Source organism: Triturus cristatus, chromosome 8, assembly GCF_964204655.1.
Source record: "Triturus cristatus chromosome 8, aTriCri1.1, whole genome shotgun sequence".
NCBI lineage: Eukaryota > Metazoa > Chordata > Amphibia > Caudata > Salamandridae > Triturus > Triturus cristatus.
Genome location: NC_140591.1, coordinates 278,522,233 through 278,547,197, shown reverse-complemented (window position 1 = coordinate 278,547,197; position 24,965 = coordinate 278,522,233). Strand labels below are relative to the sequence as shown.

At 47.6% G+C, this 24,965-nt stretch overlaps 1 protein-coding gene across 3 annotated transcripts in view; it reads left to right on the top strand.

The window, feature by feature from the left end:
* EXPH5 (exophilin 5) overlaps positions 1-24,965 on the top strand; it is a 533,865-nt gene that overhangs the window by 151,052 nt on the left and 357,848 nt on the right. The window contains exon 1 of one of the 3 annotated variants that reach the window (XM_085621526.1): positions 14,123-14,390. The exons of the other annotated variants lie outside the window; for them this stretch is intronic. Coding sequence (XP_085477652.1) covers positions 14,272-14,390 — 119 coding nt within the window. The 5' untranslated portion in view covers positions 14,123-14,271. Of the gene's footprint in view, positions 1-14,122; positions 14,391-24,965 lie in introns of those variants that run through there. 3 annotated transcript variants of the gene reach the window in all.

Here is a 24,965-nt window from a genome sequence, read left to right as displayed (position 1 = left end):
GGGTGACGTCAGGGACCCCGGTGGACTGCAGTGCCCCCCAATGCTTCTACCTTCATCCCTGTTATTCTATGTCTAGGAGCCCCTTCTGGTCCAGCTGGGAGCATGAAGCCTGATAACTTGCAGACTTGGCTCTCCAACTCTGGTCCTCTGAGGGAGATCTCCTCTGGGGTGGGTGCTGATGAGGCAGGGGCGGGATGGATCAATCTGAATGGAACAAGGACACTAGTTTTGCTGCTGAACCTCTTTAAAATTCACACCAGCCTGCATTCTATGGCCATAAAATATCTGCTGCAAAAAAGAAACAATTAAATGTGGGGAAGATGGCGGATGATGCGCTAAGCAGGAACTCGCACAGTGTAGCAGTAGTGCATAAATCTTTTTTTTTTTTTATTTGTGTAATTTTCCCGCTATCATGGTTAGGCAGCATAAGCCAGTTGTGAAGGGAATGGTTTGAATCAGATTGAATTGTGCAAAAGGTGTATATTTAGCTTTATAGAAATACTCCTTTAACAGGTGTGTATCTATGGCCTCTATTTGCTCACAATCTTCTTCACACGAGCATCCTTTGGCACACCATCCGAGCACATCGAGTATCCCAAGGAGCCTCATCAAGCACTTACCACTTAAGCCACCCTTCAAACGCACTCTCCCTACCATGCACGCGTGCTCCGGCAAACAACCAAATCAAACAGGTTAACAAAAGCAGCCTGGTGTCATATGTAGAGAGTACCTGGGCCTGCTGGCCCTTCCGCTGGGAGCATTTCAGAGTGTGCAAATGGCTGCTGCTTGTCTAGTTTTTGGCTTGAAGAAGCGAGACCCTACTTCTCTCTTCAGATCAATGCATGGACTACCACTGAGGAAGAGAGGGCTCTTAAAGCCTTCTATATGAAGTTTAGCTGCCTGCATCTCTCTCCACATTATCTACGGGCCAAGCTACAACTGCTTCTATTATGCCAATCCTTTATTTTTTTATTTTAAACTTTATTTTTCAGTTTTCTAAGACAATAAACCATAGCAAGTATTGCAAATGATACAGTTGGTCCATGTGTTTCGTCGTAGGCTGCTCTTGTTCCATACATACATATGTTACATGATCATATCATCACAATTCAGATATCACATCGGGTATTGACAGATATCTTATTCCGGACGTGCGGGGTATGAAAGGCCTATATTGTGTGGTGCTTGCTCCATGGTGTCTCCGTTTCAACTGTTGTTTGTGTTACCTGTCTAGCCTGTTCCTCCTCATCGCTATCTATTGTAGGTATATGTGTCCTCAAAGGCTGGCAGATGTCACGGGGCCTGGATGTAGGCGGTTGTAGAGTTGCAAAGCGTTCACTGGTCGTGTCGCAGTGCATCAGGCTCTTAATCCAGGTGCGTCTGTCAGGCATACGCTTACTACCCCAGTATACAGCTAGCTACCTTTTCGTTGGTAGTAACGCTATGGCTACATATCTACGCACCGATCTGGGGATCTCCCGGACGTAGCCTCGTAACGTTGACAGCAGGAAGGGTTCTACGTGATCTTGAACCATGTGGGATATAGTTTGGAAGATATCGCGCCAGTATGAGGCCACTTTGTGGCAGGTCCAAGTCAGATGTGGAAAGTCTGCCATTAGTGCCTGACATTTGGGGCAGTTGCCCCAGCGAATGGGATCTAGTCGATGAAGTTTGGCCGGTGTGATATATGCCGGACGAATAAACTTGAAGTGTACTAACTTGTGCCGGTGATTCATTGATCCAGCTGATCATGCTCTGCTGGGTGCTTCCTAGTCTTGATTCAGGATGGGTTTACCAGAACGATCCATGTCATCAGGGGACCATGTTCTTGCCATAATCTAACATTTCAAAATTACTATTTTCAAGTGAACATTTGCTATCGGTTTTAGTTGGGGTAAGCCAGGATTAAAATTCCCAAAATGCACTTCTAATTAAAGAAGAATCCCGGACTGGAAAATGGTGTCCCCTTAGGACATGAAGCCATCTGGTAAGCTAAAAAACAAGCATTTGCAATGCAATAGGTCTCGCATTTAAGTGAGTTTTAGCTATTGGCATTGTAAATGACTAACTTGTAAATAAAAGGCATTGTCATTATAATGCCAATAGCTTAAACTCGCATAAAAGCGAGACCTATTGCATTGCGAATGCTTGTTTTATTTTGAGAGGGAGAATACAGTCACTTCTCAAGAGAGACGTAATGCTTTTAATTGGAGAGTACCAGCACTTTTCAGAAACAAGCAGGTACTCTGTTGCAGAGTACCTGCACTTCTTTTTTTCCATTTCAAGTACTGATTGTAACAAAAAGATATAAGGGAAGAGGATGTGGTCTAATGGCCAAGGCGGTTGACCTTGAAGCTGAGGAACGGGTCCGAGTCATGGCAGGGACCCTCAACATCTTCTGATTCTTCCCAAATCACTTATCTCCCGTGTCTAACAAGAACTTAATTTGTCCGTCTGTAACGTAACTGGTTCTTATGTAAAGTGCTCTGATACCTTTGGGTCTAGTTCGCGCTGTATAAAACTCATAAAAACAATAGATGTCTTTGTCAGACATTATTGTAAGCTTTTTTCAGTGATAAGCGAAGGGAAAGTATAGACTGCAAGATTCCGCTGGCCTAGGAGAATTTCTATAGCATAAAGAATGGCACACATATGCCCATTAAGAAGCCGGCCACTTTGCTCGTTTAGGACAGGTGTCACCCCTGCAGTGTTTACAGCATATTTTGTGAGGAACTAAGCTAGCGCCATAAGAAGATGCGAGATGAGGGTTTCCCAGAGAGATGGATGCTGGGAAGCGTTGCTGCCTAGTCTGCAAGAAGCCTTCTTCTTGGGCGCCTGCCAGTGTTGCTGGACCGGGCTCCCGTCCTGAAAGGTACAGTACTGCACGCTTCAGCGACCCCTCCGGTGCACCAAGGGTTAACGGCACGCCGCGTCGGTCGGTCCAGAGCTCCATTCCTGTAATTGGAGACATTATTTCCTTGGTGCACCTGACCGGAGCTGCAGCAGCATAGGTCTGAGTTAGCAGGGGGAAAAGTTAGCGAGCAGGCCGGCCCGGCGCAGGCGAGTTCAGCGCACTCACGTTCCCTGGCTCATGCATGGCGGCAGTGTCAAGAAAGAAACCTTTTAACGGAGCGCGCTCCTCCCCCGGTGTCTGCGGACATGGGCATGCAAACAGCTGAACAAGGGGAGCGCGTTCAAAATGGCCAGCAGAAAAAACAAGATGGAGCGACGGGAAAATATAGACTGCAAGATTCCGCTGGCCTAGGAGACTTTCTACAGCATAAAGAATGGCACACATATGCCCATTAAGAAGCCGGCCGCTTTGCTCGTTTGAGACAGGTGTTACCCCTGCAGCGTTTACAGCATATTTTGTGAGGAACTAAGCTAGCGCCATAAGAAGATGCGAGATGAGGGTTTCCCAGGGAGACGGATGCCGGGAAGCGTCGCTGCCTAGTCTGCGAGAAGCCTTCTTCTTGGGCGCCTGCCAGCGTTGCTGGACCGGGCTCCCGTCCTGAAAGGTACAGTACTGCACGCTTCAGCGACCCCTCCGGTGCACCAAGGGTTAACGGCACGCCGCGTCGGTCGGTCCAGAGCTCCATTCCTGTAATTGGAGACATTATTTCCTTGGCGCACCTGACAGACCTGACCTGCTGCAGCTCCGGAGTTAGCAGGGGGAGAAGTTAGCGAGCAGGCCGGCCCAGCGCAGGCGAGTTCAGCGCACTCGCGTCTCCTGGCTCCTGCATGGCGACAGTGTCAAGAAAGAAACCTTTTACGGAGCGCGCTCCTCCCCCGGCGTCTGCGGACATGGGCATGCAAACAGCTGGACAAGGGGAGCGCGTTTAAAATGGCCAGCAGAAGAAATAAGATGGAAGAGACGCTGTGCACAACAGATGCCTTGCACGTGCACATCATCGCGTGTCTCTGCCGCTTGTTTATATATGCATCACGCTTTCACCTGAAAGTGCGATGCAAAAATAAACACCCGTGTCTGAAGAGACGCCGTGCGCGAGCGTGTGCAAGCTAAATCTCCAGTCCAGGTGGGTGGGGCCTAAGGGAGACAGGGCAGACACCAACCTCGCTTCCAGAAAAGCCGGACACAAAAGCAACGACAATAGTTCTCACCAAGGCGAAGCAGCGCATACGCTGCAATGCAGGCGAGACCTGAAAAGGGGGGCAGTGGAGACTTTCAGACTGGCACCCTCTTTGGAGGGTACGCCGACCATTCACTTTTGTGAAACTCATTCTATCTGAGGTCTTCTAAAATTTTTACAAATGTACAGCTCTGGGTGACTGATACGTTCTCCTTTGCTGAAACCCTACTTGTGTTTTTTATTGCCACTTACTTGCATTGTTTAGGTATTAAACTCCAACAAGTGATTGAGTTTGAAGTGTTCGCCTTACCACACTCTAACATCACATCAACCAAAATACACACACTTGACATGGGGCAGGCATATGAAGGCTTGAAGAGAGAGTGAGAAAGAGAGGAAGGGAAGAAGGAGTAAGATGGAGAGAAGCAATCAGAGGGAAAAGGGTGAGAGGAGGATATGAGAATGGATGGATGGAAAGAGCGAGAGATCAGGTTCGGGCTGGCCTATAGGGCAATCTGGCAGTGCTCGAAGGACTGGTTTGATGGGTCAGTGTATGGAATGTTTATGGGCTCCTTGTGGGCCTGTTTTGTGGTCAAGTGTGTCGTTTGTTTCTGTTGATTTCTCTGATATTATCACAAACATTGCCTACAGAAAGTACAGAAAGCATGCATGCATGCAGTGTCCCATATCTTGCACAACACCTACACAGCTTGTCTTTACAAGTTTAAACCTGCCCTGATTTGCAAATGTGGACCGCCTTTTTAGCTATCAAGTTTGCTAACAGGGGCCACTTATAATTTGTTTCCCAGGTCAATTTCCCATTCCAATCCGACACTGATGGCAGCTTTGATTTTGCTATTGTGTTTTGATTCTTACTGAAATGTATAGGCAGTTTGCAGACTCTGTAAAGTCAGTTCAGAATTTACTACCTCTTCAAAACCTACTGGCTAACAGGGACTAATATGTGACTAGTTGCAGTCCATGTCTGTTAAAAAAGACAGTCTCTGTACATATAGACAGAGATGCATCTTAGCCAGATTTCAAAAGTTTCCAAGGTCCTTCATGAGTAGCTATCCCAGTCCAGGTTTTTGATTTGCATTTTGGCACTTCTTAGTCCCTTTTATTAAAACATAAAATCAGGAGTACAAGTCCCACAATGCAAAGTAAAAATATGGCCTGGATTTGTCGTCACACATGGAACTGGAAACTCAGAAGCTTTGCTAATGACAAGGACTAATTGCATGACTCGATTTAAAAGCAATAAATGATAAAGGAATACCCCAAACACAGCACGTCCTGTATGGGCAAACATGCCTCTGAGTATAGAGCTTACAAACCTGCAAGCTGGAATGCCAGCCAAGTGAACTGATTTGTGAGTGACCTCTTCAGCCTGCCCTTAGTTTTTCACCAGCAGCCCCTTGTAGACTGTGACTTGTCAAGTCATAACCATGGGAAAAACACAACTACATGTCACAGAAAGCAAGGTGGTATAGGCTAAGATGCCAGGGCTGGCTGTAGGTTTCACACATGACAGTGAGCTAGCTTGACAGCTGTGGTTTTGAAGCCAACAGTATTGTATTGCAACATTTATTTGGCACGTACTGCCCATATGTGGGCACTGAAGCGCTTGCCTACTTGGATAGCAAACAACACCTTGTAGGGTGTGTGGTTGGAAGTGTGTTGTCTTTGTTTTGATCCTATGTGGGACATGGTTCCATGATGTCCGCATCGCTCTATGATTTTGTTGCATTACTCTCTCTATACATGGTGTGATCACGGGCAATGTACCTCTGAAAGGCAAATCTTGTCTTTAATGTAAAACCCAATAAAAACATTTTTTTTTAAATGTTTCTATTTTGTGCGTGATAATCGCCAAAGTGTCGTTATCGTGTTATGTGGTGCAGCGTTTATCAGTGGGATGAATAAAGAAGTGTGAGAGATACGCATGAAGTTTATGCTTTTCAATTCGCTGGCGAAGGTGAACAGCTCTTCAGGTCTCTTCATGGTATTTCTTATAATCATAGCCCACTTGGCTGCTTAGTGCACTGAATTTATGGTCCTGAGTAGGCATAGGTTAAAGGGAGAAATGGTGGAGAGATCGGCCAAGATGCCCTTTGTTAAAATCATCCCATATCCAGGCGCGTAACGCCCATTGGGCTCAAAGGGCTTCAGCCCCCGTCATGTGTGTCAGCCCGGGCTGAGGTAGCTTCCCGGGCACACACACAGCCGCACCCAAGTACTTCACAGTTCTTTAAAAGACCATTTACTTTTTAACGAGGTTTTGTTGTTTTTCACCCATTCTTAGAGCCCCTGCATCTCCACTCTGCATATTGCTAGAAGACTTAGCCTCCCCCCGAAATTTTTAGAATTAGAAGGCCCCTTCCCAAAATTTGGCTCTAGTTGCGCCTCTGCCCATATCTGATTGTCACTGTGAGATGTCAAGCGTTTGTAGTATGTAACTTGTTGGGACCTGCAGTGGTGGACTAAATTAAAATCTCCATTGGCCAGTGGCACGTGCCAGAAATCTGGGAACAGGTTGAGTGTTGGGTGATGGACATAAACCTTCGCAGTTTTATTGTATGTGAGTGTACGAGTGTCGAGCAGTAGAAGAGTATTATTATGCAGTCTATATGCACTACAATCGACTGCCCAACTGCTGCGTGTTATAATATTAGTATTCATGTGTGTTTTATTGTATTATATTGTATTGTAAGTACATTTATATAGCACTTACTACCCATGACAAGGTGTTGTAGCACTTTAGTCCTGTCGGAACACTGCTCTGGAACTCAAGGTTAGTAGGTTTGTTTTTTTCAGAACATTTTTATTGAAGAGTAGTTTTGCTTACTGTTTGTTATTGGTACAAGTCTTGCGCTCTTAAGGAAAACGTACGATGCATTTGCTCCAATTTCCATGTGGCAGTTTAAATTAATAGGCGTTAAAGGTGATCTTTAGTGGGAGAAGGGGTTCATGAATTCACGCATTGATTGGCAGTGGGCTGCAGGAGACTAGGTATTGTCAGATTGCAGAGGTATGACTTTTAAAGGAGAGGGTGTGATCTTTGAAATGAGGTGTAGGCAATTTGCAGAGATACCATAATGGGGATTAAGCAAACATGCATGTAACTTAGATTAGGTTGTGCTTGGAGAAAGGTGTCATGCAGAGGATGGAATGTAGGTAGAGAATTGTTCAAAAGAAACATGAAAGTTGACAATTGGAAGCATAAAGTCAAAGTCCGATTTTCATGAAGGGTTTTTAGGAATATTGTGGAGGCTTTTTCAGCTTGCATGCAAAACTGTAGAAGGAAACAACATTATTTGCATGTGTTGCCATATCACTGTAGGCCGTGAGAACACCAAAGTGCATACAAACACCACCATCACCCAGCGCTAAACGGAATTAAAATAAATATGATTTCATTTTCCTATAAACTCCAATGGAAGGTAAACGCAGAACAGGAATGTTGCATTTTAAATGTTGGTGCTTTTCCCCATTTCCTCTGATGATCAGGGTGGGATGCAGGAGAACAGAGTCTGTCTTAGTGTTTTTGTAGTTTAATGCTTCGCAGGGCAACTAGCACAAGGGCTGTCTCCAATCACCCAGTGCTAAACGGAATTAAAATAAATATGTTTCATTGCCCTATAAAATCCAATGGAAGGTAAACGCAGAAGAGGAATGTTGCATTTTACATTTTGGTGCCAGAGGGGCTCTTCCCCATTTCCTCTGATGATCAGGGTGGGATGCAGGAGAACAGTCTGTCTTAGTGTTTTTGTAGTTTAATGCTTCGCAGGGCAAGTAACACCAGGGCTGTCTCCAATCCGGAGCACTCACAACATTGACACAATGAAGTGTAAGATTTTGCACTTAGCTGTCATTCTGCCTCCCTATAACAGTTATTAGTCACAAAAAACGGAAAAGCCCTGCCTAGAAAATTCCTCACCTGAACAATAAAAACTGTAGTCACGCCCCTCGCACCTACCATCGACCAAACCTGCAGTGTTCAGGGAAATCAAGTAATCAGCAACCCCTTCTGAATTTCTAAGGGGAGCCTTGTCTCCAGTTTTAGGTCGAGCCTACCGCAGCGCACATGTGCTGCTCTGCTCTACTTTAAGTAAGGGCTTTTAGAAATCTCCCTACACGCTCGCACACGCTCGCGTGTGTGCTTTTAGTTTTTTCGCAGGCTATTGGCCTTTGCGTGCGTCTTTTTAACAAAGACAGCACGCAATTGGCCAAAGGCTCTTTTTGTCCCACCCATGTTCACGCCCACGGCCTAATGCTTGCGGTTACGCGCAGCAGCAGCATATATTTCCAATTATCGTGCCCAGACGCGGGCGCGATAATTGGAAACATGTGCTGCTGCTCGCAACTGCCTGCGCGCGCACACCAGCAGCTCCCGCATCTTCCTTCCCATGGCTCCCAGTATACACGTGCTGATCAAATCATCCGACCCACTCTCAGTCAATCTTCACCCCCAACAAACTTGGATCCTCACCGTGATGGAACACACCCATGTTGATCTAAAGTGTACCAGTTCAGACTGGGCTTCCACGCGCAAATCGTATTTCAAAAATAATAATAAGAAAATTTGTAAAGCGCATGGCTACACTAGCTAGTGTGTCCCCGCGCTGCGACAAGAGCCCGTTCCAGGCAAGTAGGGTGAGGCAAAAAAAAAAAGGTTGGTTCAGCTAAGGTAAACAGAACTGCATCTCAAAGCTATATTCGTTTCACTTTCGCAAGCACTCCACGGCCCCTCTCTGCCTGCAGCGCATAGCCCCTCTGCCTGCAGCGCACGGCCCCTCTGCCTGCAGTGCACGGCCCCTTACTCTCTTCTCGTGCTCATTTCACTCTCCCATATCCCCGACGCACCTTCTTTGCCTGCTCTCTAAACCCCCTCCTCCACCGCTCTATCACTGTGCCTCGCACTCTCATTCACCTATTTCCTCTACCGCCTTCATTACCTTTTGCCCCTCATTGCTTTTCTACTCCTCCTTTTCTTTCACCCTACTCTGAGCTCTGGCATTCATTCTTTTCTTAGCTAGTTTCACCTCCTCCCTTCTTTTCTACTTACCCCGCCCCTCCTATTTCCTTGCCATCGCTGGTTGCACTCTCTCCTCTCCGCTGCTAGTAATACCCGATGCCAGCTGGCTCCGCCCCACCCTGTACCTTTACCTCCCACCTCGACGGCTGCGATTCATGCTCCCACTTCCGTCTGCTCCTGCTACGTCACTTCTCCCCCCGCTGCAAGCGATGCACCCCCCAGTTCTGATTTATAGTGGAATAAACAAGACTACCAGTCTCAGAAATCAACGAAAAAAACCTGGACTGGAGTAACACATCACACATGGACCTGGAACACTTGGCATTGGTGCTGTGTATGGAGGGAGTGCCAGTCTGCCACGCAGCAACCTTGGCGGCATTTGTATTTCGATGTCATCGAGCTGTGTGTTTACCACTCTCGGGTAAAAAAAGGAAAACTTACCCTGGTCTAAAATCCTCATGCCTTTTGGGAATGTAAACTTCTACACTTCATTTTGGTTACTAAAGCTAAAAAGTTAAATTTGGAGATCTTGTGCAGAGCTGGAATGAAGGGGGAACCAGTCGGATCCTTGATCCAGCAGGTATTATTAAGCCGGATGGGGGATCCGTCTGACCCCGGTGAATTGGTCCCAGTCTAATTTGCCAACAACGGGACACAATTCAGCAGCACCTGCATTTGCCTACGTGTGCAGCAATGTGCACGTGGTCAGGATGCTTTTTTATTTCCATCTTGGGCCATAAAACAAAGGGCGTATTTAAAGGACGATCAGCCCTCCTTTGGTTGGAGTAGAACCCTGGCTGGTAGCTATCTCCAGCCTAACACAGCTATGCCAATACAATGGGGAAACCAGGCACACGTTTGCTATCTTTTCACAAGTACTCAAGTGATTTGGAGGCAGGTTTTTTACTTAGTGCAATCCTTATATGTAAGAGATATGCATGCACTTTAAGAATGTCAGATGTATCAGTATGAATGAGCATTTACACAATAATTTAAATAACACTTGCCATTTTTTTTATATAATACTTTTATAACGCTACTTATCCCACTGTAGAGTGTCAGAGCACTTTACATCACACGCACTCATGTATTAACATTAATCATACAACTGTGTTGTGTAATTCCATGTACAGGATGTTACAGAAAGACATAGAAGGTTTCAGGTGTAGAAGCCACACATCATCTTTACTTTTAGGGATTATATCGCAAGATTTTATGGCCAGGAGAAACGCAAAGTCTGGTTTTAAAACATAACTCTGTGCTTGGTGTTGTCCTTTAGTGCTACCAAAAGAAACCATTTTTAGCACCCTTATAACAACAGATGGGTTTTTAAACCATGTCTTGCAGTTTTAATGCAGGTCTGTGGTGCTGGTTCATATCTGAAACACCAACAGAGAAACCTAGGGTCAAAACACTGAGCACTAAAGGAAGTAAGTGAGCATACTCAGAAATTAAAAAAGCAAGTGAACATTATCATTTATAGTAAATCCCATCAGCCACCAAAGGTAGCAAACATCATCATTTGGGATTCATTCAGCCATACAATACCCTCCAAGCCATGAGGGCTGCATCTTGTACGAGCAAACGTCTATTTTTGAACAAAGAAAAAGATTCTATTCACGTGTTCATATCTTTGCTGAGAATCCACGTGATGTTGCTAACATGTGTTTAAATGGTGGTGATGGTATAAGCAGTGCAGGTGAACCAAAAATAGTGAGTGCCAATGTTAAGATCATCTAACTGTCCAAACAAACATTTTATTAATAATGGACCAGGTGATGAGATTAAAAATCAGTGCAAGAGCAGTTTGACAAAATAACTGCTAACGTCCTAGAGGAGGTCTACATGTTTCAGCCTTTAGATTAAATGAATCAGGCTTTCATCAGGACCAAAATAAACTTTTGCTACTGCTGTGACAGTCGTGTAGTCCAAAAGTAAAACACCAAAGTTGAAATGTACAAAATACAGGTTTTGATAGACTCCCAAATAGTTTTGGAGTGGTTTCCAAATCCTAAAAACAATAATAATAATAATTATAATAATAATGTTCACAAATAGCTATCACAACAGAAAACGTTTACTGTTGATGCTAAAGCAACTCTATTTAGTCAGCGTTTAATCCGCTCTTATAGGGCAATGCGGAATAATTAACACATTATGCCAAAATCAATATAGAATTTGGAACGCTTACCCGTAATCATACGGGAGCCCTCCTCACCTCACCTGGCATCCACTCAGATGAATGAGGCCCCGCTCTGTGTGAAAACAGATGGGTATAACATATATTTTACAATACGCTATCCACCTTGAACACTAAAACAACATCGCGCTAAATCACATCTCGAAATTATGGTTAAAATTAGTTCAACCTTCAATGGGTTTATAACACAATTTGTTTGTTGAGATGATATAGACAAAAGGGAAAACAGATAGAAGCTAAGTAAAACTCATCTCTATTTATATGAATGCTCCTAAAAATGTACATGCCCGTGGTTGTCTACTCACTCGTGACACAGAAGAAGTGTATAGGTATCCTAATCAAAAGACTTCTTTCCACACAACATTGCGTCTCAAGGTTAAAATAAGAATGGGCTCTTGTACGTCTGTTCTAAAGGGCATCCGCTATTCCCTCAACATATCAGCCACATTGTGAACAGATACCGTGGCGGATTCGAAAGGAGATAATTGTAGGCCATTTCATAAAACGGCTAAGTCAAGCGGAAATGGACTATTCAATACACGGCCGAAATGAAAAGTGAAAAGGCCACATTGAAAGACGGGAGTAGAGGCAGCGCTTAAGTACACTACTGAGAAGTGTCTTACGGGTAAAAAAGCAGAACTGATATTGGCTAAGTGTAGATAACACTAACCTGTCCGTCGGTACCTCCGGCTGTATCGAGCTGGATGGGAAGGCACCGGCGCGTGATTGTAACGCGTTTAAATGCGTGTGTGCTGGTTCTTATCTAACTGTTCTATATTACAGAGATTGAAATGTATGAATTCTAAGTAATGAAAGGATCTCTGTGTCAAAGGCAGGGACCCACTTACCTATCCACATAATAATCTGTCATCTGCATGTAACACGAGGTGCCTTGCTGGAGACACATTAACCTTCTAAGCCGCTTTATGTGTCTACACTGTGACTAAACAAAAAATACAGATCTCGTCAGCAAGTGTTCTAACCACCAGAGGTTTCTTACCTCTATTATTATTCCCTGCGATTTACTGGGTACACAAAGCTGTCTTTACAGGTGCTTTAACCCCATAAGATATTTTAAGATGCACCCTTTGCAACCAATTAGGCCAGAACAGATTTACTGTCACATTTCTTCTTGGTGCCAATGTCTTTGTAAAAAAAAAAAAAATTATATGTTAACTGTTAGTCTGCTTTTTATGATTCTGCCTCTTGTGACTCCACCCCCTTCTGATTGCCCTCAATGTATGAGTTCCCAGAACAGTGTTTCCATTTATAGCCCTGGATCTGTGTAACATCAGGAGCTCTCTTGTCTCTTGCTTCTTCTGCACAGAGTCTTTGTTATACTCATAAACCTCATTCTACTACTCTTTTCAATGCACTACCCTATTTCTCACCCTATACCTCTATCAATATATCCTCTACCTCCACTCTTTAATTCATCCCATACCCCATACCACTACTATGATTCCCAAAATAATCCTGGCTAGACTCTTCCCTCCTCTACCCCTCCTTGCATCATCCCGTACCTCTTCTACTATTCAGATCTCCCAAACAAGCCTTTCTAAACCCTCCAACCCTACCCTCTCCACCTCCCTTTTACTCATCCCAAACCCCCTCCTACTGCTATGAACTAAAAAAAAATCAAGACCCGTCCCTCTTTTATCCCTCCACTATTCCTTTTCAATCCAAATAACAGACTTACGTGTCCACCACTCAAATTAATTTCATGCTTCCCTATACTAATTCCCCACTAATCCTGTTAGTTCCAGAGTAGCATGCTACTTACCGGGAAGTGCTTCACCACCTCATGAGGGTTAGCAAGCGCTGTATAAATGCAAACGTGTTCCCTCTTCTATCCCTCCACTAACTATCCTTCTCAATCCAAATAACATATCCACCACTCAAATTACTTTCATAGTTCACTCTACTAATTTACCACTATTCCTTTATGGGTTCCGGAGTAGCGTGCTACTCACCGAAAAAGCGCTTTGACGCCTCGTCAAGGGTAGTAAGCGCTATATAAATGCAATTACTATACATTAAAAAACTTACTTCAGAAATCTCAGCTGCCTAGTTTTGTTTTTCTCGCGCTGCATTATTGTTAGTTGGAGCTTTACTTTCCCCATTTATAATTTCAGGGCTGCAAGCAACGTAATACCAAGTGATATAAAGTAATATAAAAAATAGGTGAACGGGTTGAATGCCCCATTGCCGAATGGCACCGGCACGCACACACACACTTCTCAGAATTTTTTTTTCTTCCGAGCTGGTTGTTTTCATGTAAATAAGTACAATCCGTTCTTTTCAATTGGACCGAGACGACAAGTCCCAGAGTGCAGTGCACTGCGTTGTTATGGCAAGCCCCGGTCTGGAGGAGAAGTGTTCTAGTGAGACGACGGGGTCAGGCAATAACTCTGCTGTAAGTGAGAAGACGTGAGGGCTGTCACTCTCTGTGAACGTGTGCTCGACTCAGTTAGGCACACACTTTAATGAGCAGCACAAGGAGAGAGCATGCGAAACAACATAAAACATCTTGTAAGTCATCTGCACTTCAAGACAACCAGGACAGGGTCGTAATTGTCCCATGCTTAGAGCAAATATTTGACTGTACCTATTCCTGCTGCTGGCGCAGGTATGCACTTTCTACTGAGCGCTCCTGGGCAGAGCCCGCCCTAACTCGGGGCCCCATTGGAGGCTTGGCAGAGGTAGATGTTTGCGATTGGCCTAAACGCCCGTCAGTCACTTGGGTGTTGCCAAAACAAGCCCCTTAGGTGCGGGCAGCTCCGTTTAGTGTATAATTTCTGAATTCGCCCAGACGTGCGGTTGCCTTGGATGCGAGTCGGAGACGGGCTGCGCGCGCGGACATGCTGCAATACCCGTGCCATGCCAGCGTAATTACACCGAGCCCTGGGTGCTGCTGACTTTTGAAACCCTGCAAGGACAACATGACGAAAGACAAGAGCGGGCTGGACCTCAGCTTCCTCAACGAAGAAGAAGCGAACAAGATCCTGCAGGTGCTGGAGAGAGACGAGCAGCTGAGGAGGAGAGAGCAGGACCGAGTCAGGTACTTCGCAGGGGGCTGGGGTCACTTGTGTCCGGAGCCTCGGGCACGGGTTGTGCGGGCAGCGCATATGTGTCTGTCTCCAGGGGCTTGCGTGCTGCCTCTGGGCTACCGCCGTCTGTGGAGCCTGCACGGACTTTCACTCTCCAGTGCATAGATGCCTCGGGCACGCTTTAGTGCAGAGATGCTGGGGCTCCGTTAACCCCGCCCCTCCTTAGCCCACCCTCCGCTTGGCTGTTGCTGTGATTTTACGTTGCTGAATTAGGACGGACCGCTTTAGAGAGGTGTCAAGTTTCCTCTGCAATGCACGAAGAACTACTGGATAAAAGACAACCTTGTATTTATTTACATCTGGTACTTCTAGCCTCAATTTTTTTGATCGCAAAAACAGACCTTATTTACTATACTGCAAAGAATAAAACCGGGATGTGAAAGCTACTTGCGCATGTATGTGGGAAAATAGAGACCCGGGATCAGGTTAGGTTGTAGTATGATTTTATTTTATTATGGTAAAGTGTGTTTGTTATGCTGGTAAAGGGCCGGCACGTTACACGCTGTAACAGTTGCCACATGTTATGTAACTCGCCCCTTGCTGTTTGCACGATGTGATGGTGTTGTTTGATAAGGTACATTATGTTCAGATATGCTGTGGTCTGTTATATAGAGTGTTTTGCGTTGCTATGCCATACCATGATATATTATTAAACTGGAGTCTGAGTGAAGATGCCACTGGCTGGCATGCCCTCACGGATCTGTGATGCCAGGAGCACCCTGGAAGTTTCCAGTCTCCAAGGCTTCTGAGTAATTGTTACTTTGGGTTTGCAGCAGGAAGGTGGCCAGGCGTGTGTGTTTCTGGCAGTGAGTGCGTTTACGCACCTTCTCATGTCATGTGCATTCTCGCTCCCCTTTAACCGCTGCAAACACAGACCCAAGTCTATTGTGTTGCATAATGCAAGAGTTTGTAAAGCTGGGATAAAAAGCCAAGCGGCCAGATTGTGTGGAGGAGACAACAGCTGTGCTGGCAGGTTGTGTGTTGTGCACAGCAGCCTCCCTACCAGATTGTGTGGTGAGACTGCAGCCATGATGTCAGATTGTGTGGTGAGGAAAGTAGCCACACTCCACGGGTTCTGTGGTGGGGACAGCAGCTCTTCTAAAATGTGATGTGGTGGGGTCCGCAGCCATTATTTACGGGTTGTGAGACGTGGACTGCAGCCATGTTTACAAGGTTGTGACGTGGGTAAATAGCCATGCTTGACAAGTTGTGTGGTGGGGACAGCAGCGATGCTGCCCGGTTGTGTGTTGGGGAGATGACAGCCACTATGGCAGGTTGTGTGGTGGAAACAGCAGCGTTGCTGCCCGGTTGTGTGTTGGGGAGATGACAGCCACTATGGCAGGTTGTGTGGTGGGACAGCAGCGATGCTGCCTGGTTGTGTGTTGGGGAGATGACAGCCACTATGGCAGGTTGTGTGGTGGGACAGCAGCGATGCTGCCTGGTTGTGTGTTGGGGGAATCACAACCTCTCTGACGGGTTGTGTGGTGGGAACAGCAGCGATGCTGCCCGGTTGTGTGTTGGGGAGATGACAGCCACTATGGCAGGTTGTGTGGTGGGAACAGCAGCGTTGCTGCCCGGTTGTGTGTTGGGGAGATGACAGCCACTATGGCAGGTTGTGTGGTGGGAACAGCAGCGATGCTGCCCGGTTGTGTGTTTGGGGGATGACAGCCACTCTGACGGGTTGTGTGGTGGGGACAGCAGCGATGCTGCCCGGTTGTGTGTTGGGGGGGTGACAGCCGCTCTGACGGGTTGTGTGGTGGGGACAGCAGCGATGCTGCCCGGTTGTGTGTTTGGGGGATGACAGCCTGACGGGTTGTGTGGTGGGAACAGCAGCGATGCTATCCGGTTGTGTGTTGGGGAGATGACAGCCACTATGGCAGGTTGTGTGGTGGGACAGCAGCGATGCTGCCTGGTTGTGTGCTGGGGGAATCACAAACTCTCTGACGGGTTGTGTGGTGGGAACAGCAGCGATGCTGCCCGGTTGTGTGTTTGGGGGATGACAGCCACTCTTATGGGTTGTGTGGTGGGAACAGCAGCGATGCTGCCCGGTTGTGTGTTTGGGGGATGACAGCCACTCTGACGGGTTGTGTGGTGGGACAGCAGCGATGCTGCCCGGTTGTGTGTTGGGGGGGTGACAACCACTCTGGCAGGTTGTGTGGTGGGAACAGCAGCCATTCTGGGATGTCATCGGGGGGAGGAGTGGCCATAGGGACAGCACTGGTGCCGCGCGACTCTGCTGCCCGGGTGTGAGATGGTGGCAGCAGATAGCAGCCCTCTGTGTGGCGAGGACAGGAGCTGTCAGCACAACTTCACAAGAACTTACTGCATAGTATGTGTTACCCTCGGCGTTTCATTGCCCGTCAGCTTCAGCCATGGTATCCTGTCTCTTCAAGATCTTTTGAAATAAATAAAAAAAAAAGGTTCATTATCTCTGCTGGCGCATTTCCCAAGGTTCCAAAGCATGCCCCAGTCAACCTCCGTGCAAAATATTACACCGAAGAGAAGCACATGCTACCTGTTTTCAAGCTGGCCTAAAGCGCCGTGAAGTGGCTCCGAGGCAGCATGCTGGCACTATAGCAGGTTCTACAGACCACAATCTCCTTGAATAAACCTTTTCATCTCCTGTAGGTTTTCATAAAATATATGGTTTTAACTAACCACAACTGGTTGGATATATTGTGTATGTATTTATAGCACATGTCTAGTGCCTACACATCTAATCTACCTTTAGATAATGGGTTTATGATGGTTGGGTGTCTTGGTTCAGGTTTGCCTAATAATACCTTTGATGTCCAACTTAATGCCGCAGCTGCCGTGCGAGTGGCTGGAAATAGCAGGCATCGCCGAGGTAATGACACTTAATTTCTCGGCATTTGAAAGATAAAAGGCTGAGAAACTTTTCGCACCTGTGACCTGCAAACGCCCGTATGTCTTAAGCAGCGTTAATCACACGCCAGGCCCTACCTGACGCTTGTCTCACTCTGCCCTGCCCTCTCGTCATTCCAGCTGTTTAACCAAGACTTTTAGGGGAACATTGAATGGCCCCCAACACCTCCACGGTACCATCACCCACAATCCTCAGGTCATTTTAATTGTTTCCATTGTAAGTTCGGTCACTTTTTTCAACTTTAACACCTGCCAGTGAACACTTGACAGACGCCATCTTTCTGCGTCATTACGTTCCCCTGACACACTTGAAGTGGTAGAGAGAGAAGGAGAGGCACGCGCTGCTTTCTTAGTTTGGCTGCACACGAGGTAACAGAATAACACGTGCCCCCTTCAACCTGATATATGTTCGAGAACAGCAATGAGGGAGAAACCTCCAGGCCACCAAGTGTTGTCAGTTTTTTTTTTTATGCTGGAAAAAGTCACTTGAATGCACTGCAGGGGCTACACCCTGACAAGCCCAGAGTGACTCACCTCATCCCGGGGAGTGGACAGGCCGAGCCCTGGCACTGAAGTAAGGCAGACACACCACCCAGTGACATTTAAAAGCACCAAAAACAGCACACGTGCGAACGCCACCCTGGAAAGCGGCCTGTCAACGGCTGTCACGTCTGCAGTGACCTGTGGGCGTGGCTTCTGGCTAGCGCAACTCCACATTCATGGCCTTTTTAACACACCCGCTCAGTACTCAAATACTGAGGCTGATGGCCATGCCTCCTTCAGAATGATGGTTTACACTTAGTGCTGTAATGGCCATGGGCGTAGGAAGTGTGGGGGGACGCGGGGGATATACCCCCCCCCCAGATTTTGGAGTGGGGGGGACACGGGGGACAAGGGTGGGGGGGACGAGGGGAATAAGGAATTTCCCCTCTCCCTTCTGTTATCGCAGGGCCATTAGCACGCGAAAGCGCTACCTAATGGCCCTGCACTTGACCTGCCTGGAGTCAGAGGCCACCCGCCCTCTGCCTTTTGTTTTGCTGCAGGAAGGCTCAGCCGTTCTGGGAAGGGCAGAGAACGGAGAAAAAATAAACGCTGTCTCTCTTCCTTCATGGCAAAGGACCGTGTCCACTACTCCTGATCTGCCTCTGGCGGCTGCCCTTCTCTCTTTATTCCTCCATCTCTTTCTGTCACTGTCTCGCTCCTGCTTACGTGCTGATTTCAAGAGGCAGCTTTTAAGGTACTCCCTCTTGCCTCTCCTTTTCTTTATTTGTTCCCCTGTGAAATTGATCCAAAAAAGGCTGAACACTTTGGCTGTAAATGTCCTCATTTTCTGACCGTTTTCTATTGAAAAGAAAAACCTCGGAATGGAGAGAAAAAATAGTTAAATACCTAAATAAAGCAATACAGAGTGGACAGCAGACAGGCCAGAATGTTATTTACACCCACACACATTAGCGCCACTTTACAGAGTTTGCCAGTGAAAGCGCTACTTTCTTTTTATCTTCATTCTTTGAACAACATTGTTTTCCCAGGGTGGGTAAGTGCGCCATTCCTAAAGGGACTGCAATACCTGGTTGATGGGTAGAGTGGAAACGTTTAATATGATCGTTTTCAACTTTTTAATTATTTTAGCTTATAAAATGTGGCTCTGTGTTTGGGGATGTGGTCTTTTTTAAACCAAACTGCATACATTTTGAAAGTATATAAGCAATGGACATTGAAAGGGGTCCCTTCCTGGTCCTGTAGCCATGTCTTGAACTTTTCAGGCAAAATCACTTACTGATTTCTGAATGAGTTTAAAACCGTTAAGGTAACCATGTTTTTTTCTGATTACAGTTCACATGCTTTGCTTATTCTTGCATTCCCTATGAGTGTTTGCTTTTTCCAGGGTGTTATTCATTTTTTTTCAGGCAGCATTTTCCTGTTGTCTAGTGCATAATTTGAATTTAGTCGCAGCACAATTGAGTTGTGCTGAAGGCAGTGCGAGTTTCTCTCAGTGGGGCAGTATGGTGTTCAGTGTGGGAGAGAATGTGGCTCTCTGGCCAGAGCTGCTGAATTTGGAACTGGAGAACCATGTTCAGACCTTCATGACCAGTTCACCATACCACACTCCTGACAGAGCTTATTCCGATGCTACACCTTAGAAGGCCCGATAGACCTTAGAAGCCCAGGTGTCTTAGCACCCGCAGGTGGACCTGTCCACCACAATCCATACTGCAGTTCACTTCCAGTCTTACGGGCAGGCATATGAAGAAGCACATCCTAGATCGACAGTGAATCTGTCACTGAGGTCACAAGACCCTTGAGGCCAGTCCACCTCACCCATTGGTACCTCCATTGGCCTTTTTCCAGCACTAGCAGTGCAACTTGCCAGGGGTTGGCAGTGTAGGATTTGCATGCACACCAAACTTAGGGGGTGATTATAATGGCAGTGGGACCGCCACGTCACCCCGTCGGTGGCGGTCACACCGCCATTGGTGACTGCATCACAGCCTGCCATATTACAATGGCGGGTGGTTACCTGGCGGTCGGAAAGACCAACCACCACGCACCCGACGGGCTTCTTGAGCCCGCCGGTGTGGTGGAGGGGCTCGTGGTTCCTACAATGCTGGTGGTGCCTACCATGCACCGCAGCAGGGATTACGATGTCCCTTACCCGGCAGCTTATCAATGGTGGTTATCCAGTATTAGGGTATCTTTCATAGATTCACATGCCTGAATCATTCCCCGTCGTCGGGAATGGGAGTCGCCGGTAAATAACAAAGTAATGTCCAGAAGACATAAGACAGCCATAGGCCTCAGAGGCCTTAGCTTAGTAAGCTATCCACGTCCTTATGTAAAAAGGACCAAATTTTGGCCAGAGCCAATCAGCTAACACCACCCTCTAGAACCTTCCTGGTAGGAGCTCTAGTCCCTCAGATTTTCTACCGCACGTCGTGCTAAGGGAGTCTCCACTGAGCTCTGCTCATTTCTTTGGATTTGACAGTATTTCTTCTCAACTTTCTGGATTTTCAGCATGGCTGATACACCTAAGAAGGGTTTATTCAGGCCCTGCGCCTCTTGCGGAAAGAAGAGGCTACATATCGACGACCAACACAAGGACTGCTTGTATTGCCTCTATCCCAGTCATAGTTCTAAGGACTGCAAGGTATGTCGGACTTTCTCTTCTAAGACCTTGAAAGACCGAGAGGGGCGCCTTTTAATCTGGCTGCAAAGGCTAAAGGACAAGGATGTGGTGTCCTCTGAGGAGAGTGAGAGTTCCTCAGTTGCGTCTCACTCCTCATCTAAAAGACCAAGGGTGGCATCGCCGGGCCCTTCGTCGCAGCCACCTCAAAAGAAGACGCAGAAAAAGTCTTCAGAGGTCCAGGATTCGCCTGTTCCAGGGAGCTTGTCTCCTAAGGTGATGCCCCACACCTTCAAAAAGCCTATTGCCACCTCGTCGACGACAATGTCGACAGTAGCGTCGACGAGAAAGTCTCCTTCGACAGCGATTTCAGTTACATCGTCGACGACGACTCTATCGACGATGACATCCCATTCCATGTCCTCGACGACGACAACTCCATCGTCGACGGCAGGCAAGACAATTCCGTCGACGTTAGCCATAAAAAAGTCGTCGTCGTCGAGTAAGCTGTCGACGGGAGGGTCGACGACGACACCGTCGACGAGAGCTTCATCAACATCATCATCGTCGACGACACCGTCGACGAAGGCACCGTCGACGAAGGCACCGTCGACGAAGGCACCGTCGACGAAGGCACCGTCGACGAGAATATCACCGTCGACGCCGTCGTCGACGTCATCGTCGGCGTCATCGACGAGGAGACCGTCTTCATCATCCTCGTCGTTGACGACGACCCCGACGACGATCTCGTCGACTGCATTGATACCTGTAACGTCGGTTACAGCTATACCATCGAGCCCCTTGAGGGGTATGGACACGGACTACCAGGGTACATTTGTGCATGTACAAATAACCAAGCGTGCATTAACTCCGGCCCTCACTTCGCCCAGTAAGGTCTCAACCTTGCCTCCCACTCGTCTCTTTGAAGAGGAGGATTCGGATGACGCTAGTCTCTTTCCTGCGGCGACTAGTCCATCACAGCTCCATGTAAAGTACCAGGATGTCTCGGATTACGAAGACAATCCCCAGGACTATGAGGAGGTTCCTCATCAAGAATACATGCCGCCTCCACCTTCCATGGTGTGTCTACCGGCAGCCTTGGTCACAGACCTTCAGCTCTTAATAACGGACTATAAGCAGCGTTTTCCGACTCCGGCACCTCCACCGATGCCTGCGGGACCTTCCACTCCACGGCCACGACCGCCTCCACTGCTTTTGGAGAGGACGGCACCTCCGCCTCGGCCCACCACGGACGACGAGGAGGAGGAGGAGGAGGAACCTGAGGAAGGAGAACTCCAGGACGTCCAATCCCAACAAGATGAATGGGACGATTACATCCTTCCGGCTCCTGTTTCGCCTGTCCCTACCACAGCCGACTCACCGCCCGACGACATCGGCGGTTTCCACAACATCATTGAAAGAGCGGCCCAGCGCTTCCAGATCCCGATGCCTTCGCATCAACAAGACTGTTTCTTATATGACTTTAAGGAACCCTTCAAGAAGTCCGTCCGGGCAATTCCGATAATTGATTATATTTGGGACCAGGGCATAAAGATAATGCAGAACCCTTCATCAGTGCCACCGGTTCTACCACGCCTGGACAAGAAATATAAAGCTCCGGACACGGCTCCGGTTTGTCTTACAGGCCATCCAAAGCCGGACTCGGTTATCACTCAGGCTGCGCAGAGGAGGGCAAACAACCCAGCTGCGCTGTTGACAGCTCCGCCGGATAAAGAAGGGCGACGTATGGATAACATAGGGAAACGTTTCTCCTCTATGTCAGCCTTGACAGTGCGTGCCTCCAACGCTACTGCACTATTGGGACGGTACAACCGACAAATGTGGGCGGACATTGCCCCATATCTAGCGGATTTGCCTTCTGACTTAAAAGAAGAGGCAAGGAAGATTCTGTTGGAGGGTGAACGATCTGCCACGGAACTGATAGACTGTGCAATGGATATTGCTTCCACAGGTTTTAGACAGCTGGCTGGTGCGGCTGTTCTCCGGCGCCAGGGTTGGCTCAAGGCAACTTCTTTCAGGCCGGAGGTCCAGACAAAAGTCCTGGACATGCCTTATGATGGCCAGCTTCTATTCGGTCCTCTTATTGACGAGGCATTGCAAGGTATCAAAAAAGATACAGATACTGCCAGAGCCCTGGGGTCTCTGCAATCTCGGAACCCTTCCTTTCGTGGGTCCAGAGGAAGAGGTCAGACTTCCTCCAGAGGAGACTTTCAACAGCGTTCCTCTTTCTCCTCTTCCCAGCAGTACCGTCCACAATCTCAGCAGCGACAACAGTCGTCTTACCACAAAACTTCCTTTCGTAACAGAGGAGGAAGACAAAAGGGTGCCGCGCGGCGGCAATGACTTCCAGATGCAGCCGGTCACAAACTTGTCTCCATCCTTCAAAATTGGCGGAAAAATCTCCCATTTTCTCAAAAATTGGCAAACGATAACTACGGACCGATGGGTCCTCCAATTAATACAATTCGGCCATTCCCTGGAATTCATACAAATTCCTCCTCAAACTCCTCCCCGCCAAAGGGCTCACAAAAACCTGCGCCCATTACTCCAAGAAATAAAGATTATGCTTCTAAAGGGAGCTATAGAGAAAGTTCCCCTAAGCCAACGAGGGAGAGGGTTCTACTCCCATTTCTTTCTCATCCGAAAGAAAGAGAAAAAATGGAGACCCATATTGGACCTCAGAAATCTCAACAAATTTCTGAAAAAACAGTCGTTTCGAATGATTACCATACAGGAGGTTTTGCATTTACTCAACGCAAACGACTACATGGTGTCGGTGGACCTTCAGGACGCCTATTTTCATGTCCCAATACACCGCAACCACAAGAAGTTCCTGCGTTTCATGGTGGCGGGCAGGCATTACCAGTTTCGGGTTCTGCCTTTTGGGCTCAAATCGGCGCCACGCATTTTCACCAAATGCCTAGCACCAGTGGCGGCGTACCTACGCCGTTCCCACCACCAAGTCTTCCCGTATTTAGACGACTGGCTTATCAAGTCCCCATCACAAGAAGGCGTGATAAGATCTTCCAACGCTTGTCTGACACTCTTCGAGTCGCTGGGGCTCACTCTCAACCACGACAAATCTGTCCTGCAACCATCCCAATGCATGCAATTTTTGGGAGCCACACTAGACACCATCCACAGGAAAGCATTCCCGTCACAGGAACGCCAGGACAAACTTCAATCTCTGGCACTCCAGGTAATGACAAGAAAGACACTCTCGGTGCGCCTCTTCAAATCCCTCCTCGGGATGATGTCCTCCTGCATTCTATTAATCCCACATTGCCGCTTACGGATGCGACCCCTACAAGAGGCTCTGTCGAACCAGTGGATCCAGTGTACAGGGTCTTTCGACGACGTCATCCAAGTAACCCCGGCGATCAAACAGGCTCTGCAATGGTGGGTTCGCCCCAAGAACCTTTCGCAAGGCTTGCCTTTCTTGCTTCCTGCTACTCCTCATATAATCACCACGGACGCCTCCTTGGAAGGCTGGGGAGCTTTCCTTCAGGAGCTACAGATAAGCGGAAAGTGGTCCCTTTCGGAGAAAATGCTTCATATCAACCTTTTAGAGCTCCGAGCAGTCTACCTAGCTCTAGTGGCTTTCCTCCCGAGGATAAAGAACTCAGTAGTGCTTGTCCGGACAGACAACACCACGACAATGCACTACCTGAACAAGCAGGGAGGGACTCGTTCACTGACACTTTCGCGCGAATCGCAGAAAATCTGGAACTGGCTGCTCCGCCACAACATCTCTCTCCGAGCAGATTATGTTCCAGGCACCCACAATGTGTTGGCAGATTATCTAAGCAGGAGGCAGGCAGCGTGCCACGAGTGGGAACTGGATCAGCAGGTCCTCAACAATATCTTCGCCCAATGGGGCACACCTCAGCTGGACCTATTCGCCACCCAACGCAACGCCAAATGCCAATACTTTGCAAGCTGGCATCCCCAACCAGGATCCCTGGGGAATGCCTTTTCGATAGCATGGTGCAACGTCTTTGCATACGCCTTTCCGCCATTTCCCCTGATCCCCAGGGTACTACGGAAGATGAAGGCGGAACCTTGCACTTTGATATTGATAGCCCCAGCTTGGCCACGCCAACACTGGTTCTCGGAACTTCACCTCCTCTCCCAGGAACCTCCGATCAGGCTGAAAACGTTTCCATCTCTTCTGACGCTCAGCGATCAGCAGATTCAACATCCGGATCTAGCCTCTCTCAGGTTATCAGCTTGGCTCCTGAGTTCAGAGAGTTTCGGGGCCTAGACATTCCTCCAGACTGCAGACGAATTCTAGCTCGGGCTCGAGCAGATAGTACCAACAAGACCTACTCACTCAAGTGGAAAAGATTCTGTATCTGGTGTAAGACGAATAAGTTGCATCCTTTCTCTTCCACCCCAGGACAAGTCTTACCCTACCTTTTACATCTGGCAGAATCTGGTCTTGCTCATGCCTCCATTAAAGTTCACCTAGCTGCAATCTCACGTTTCAGAAGAT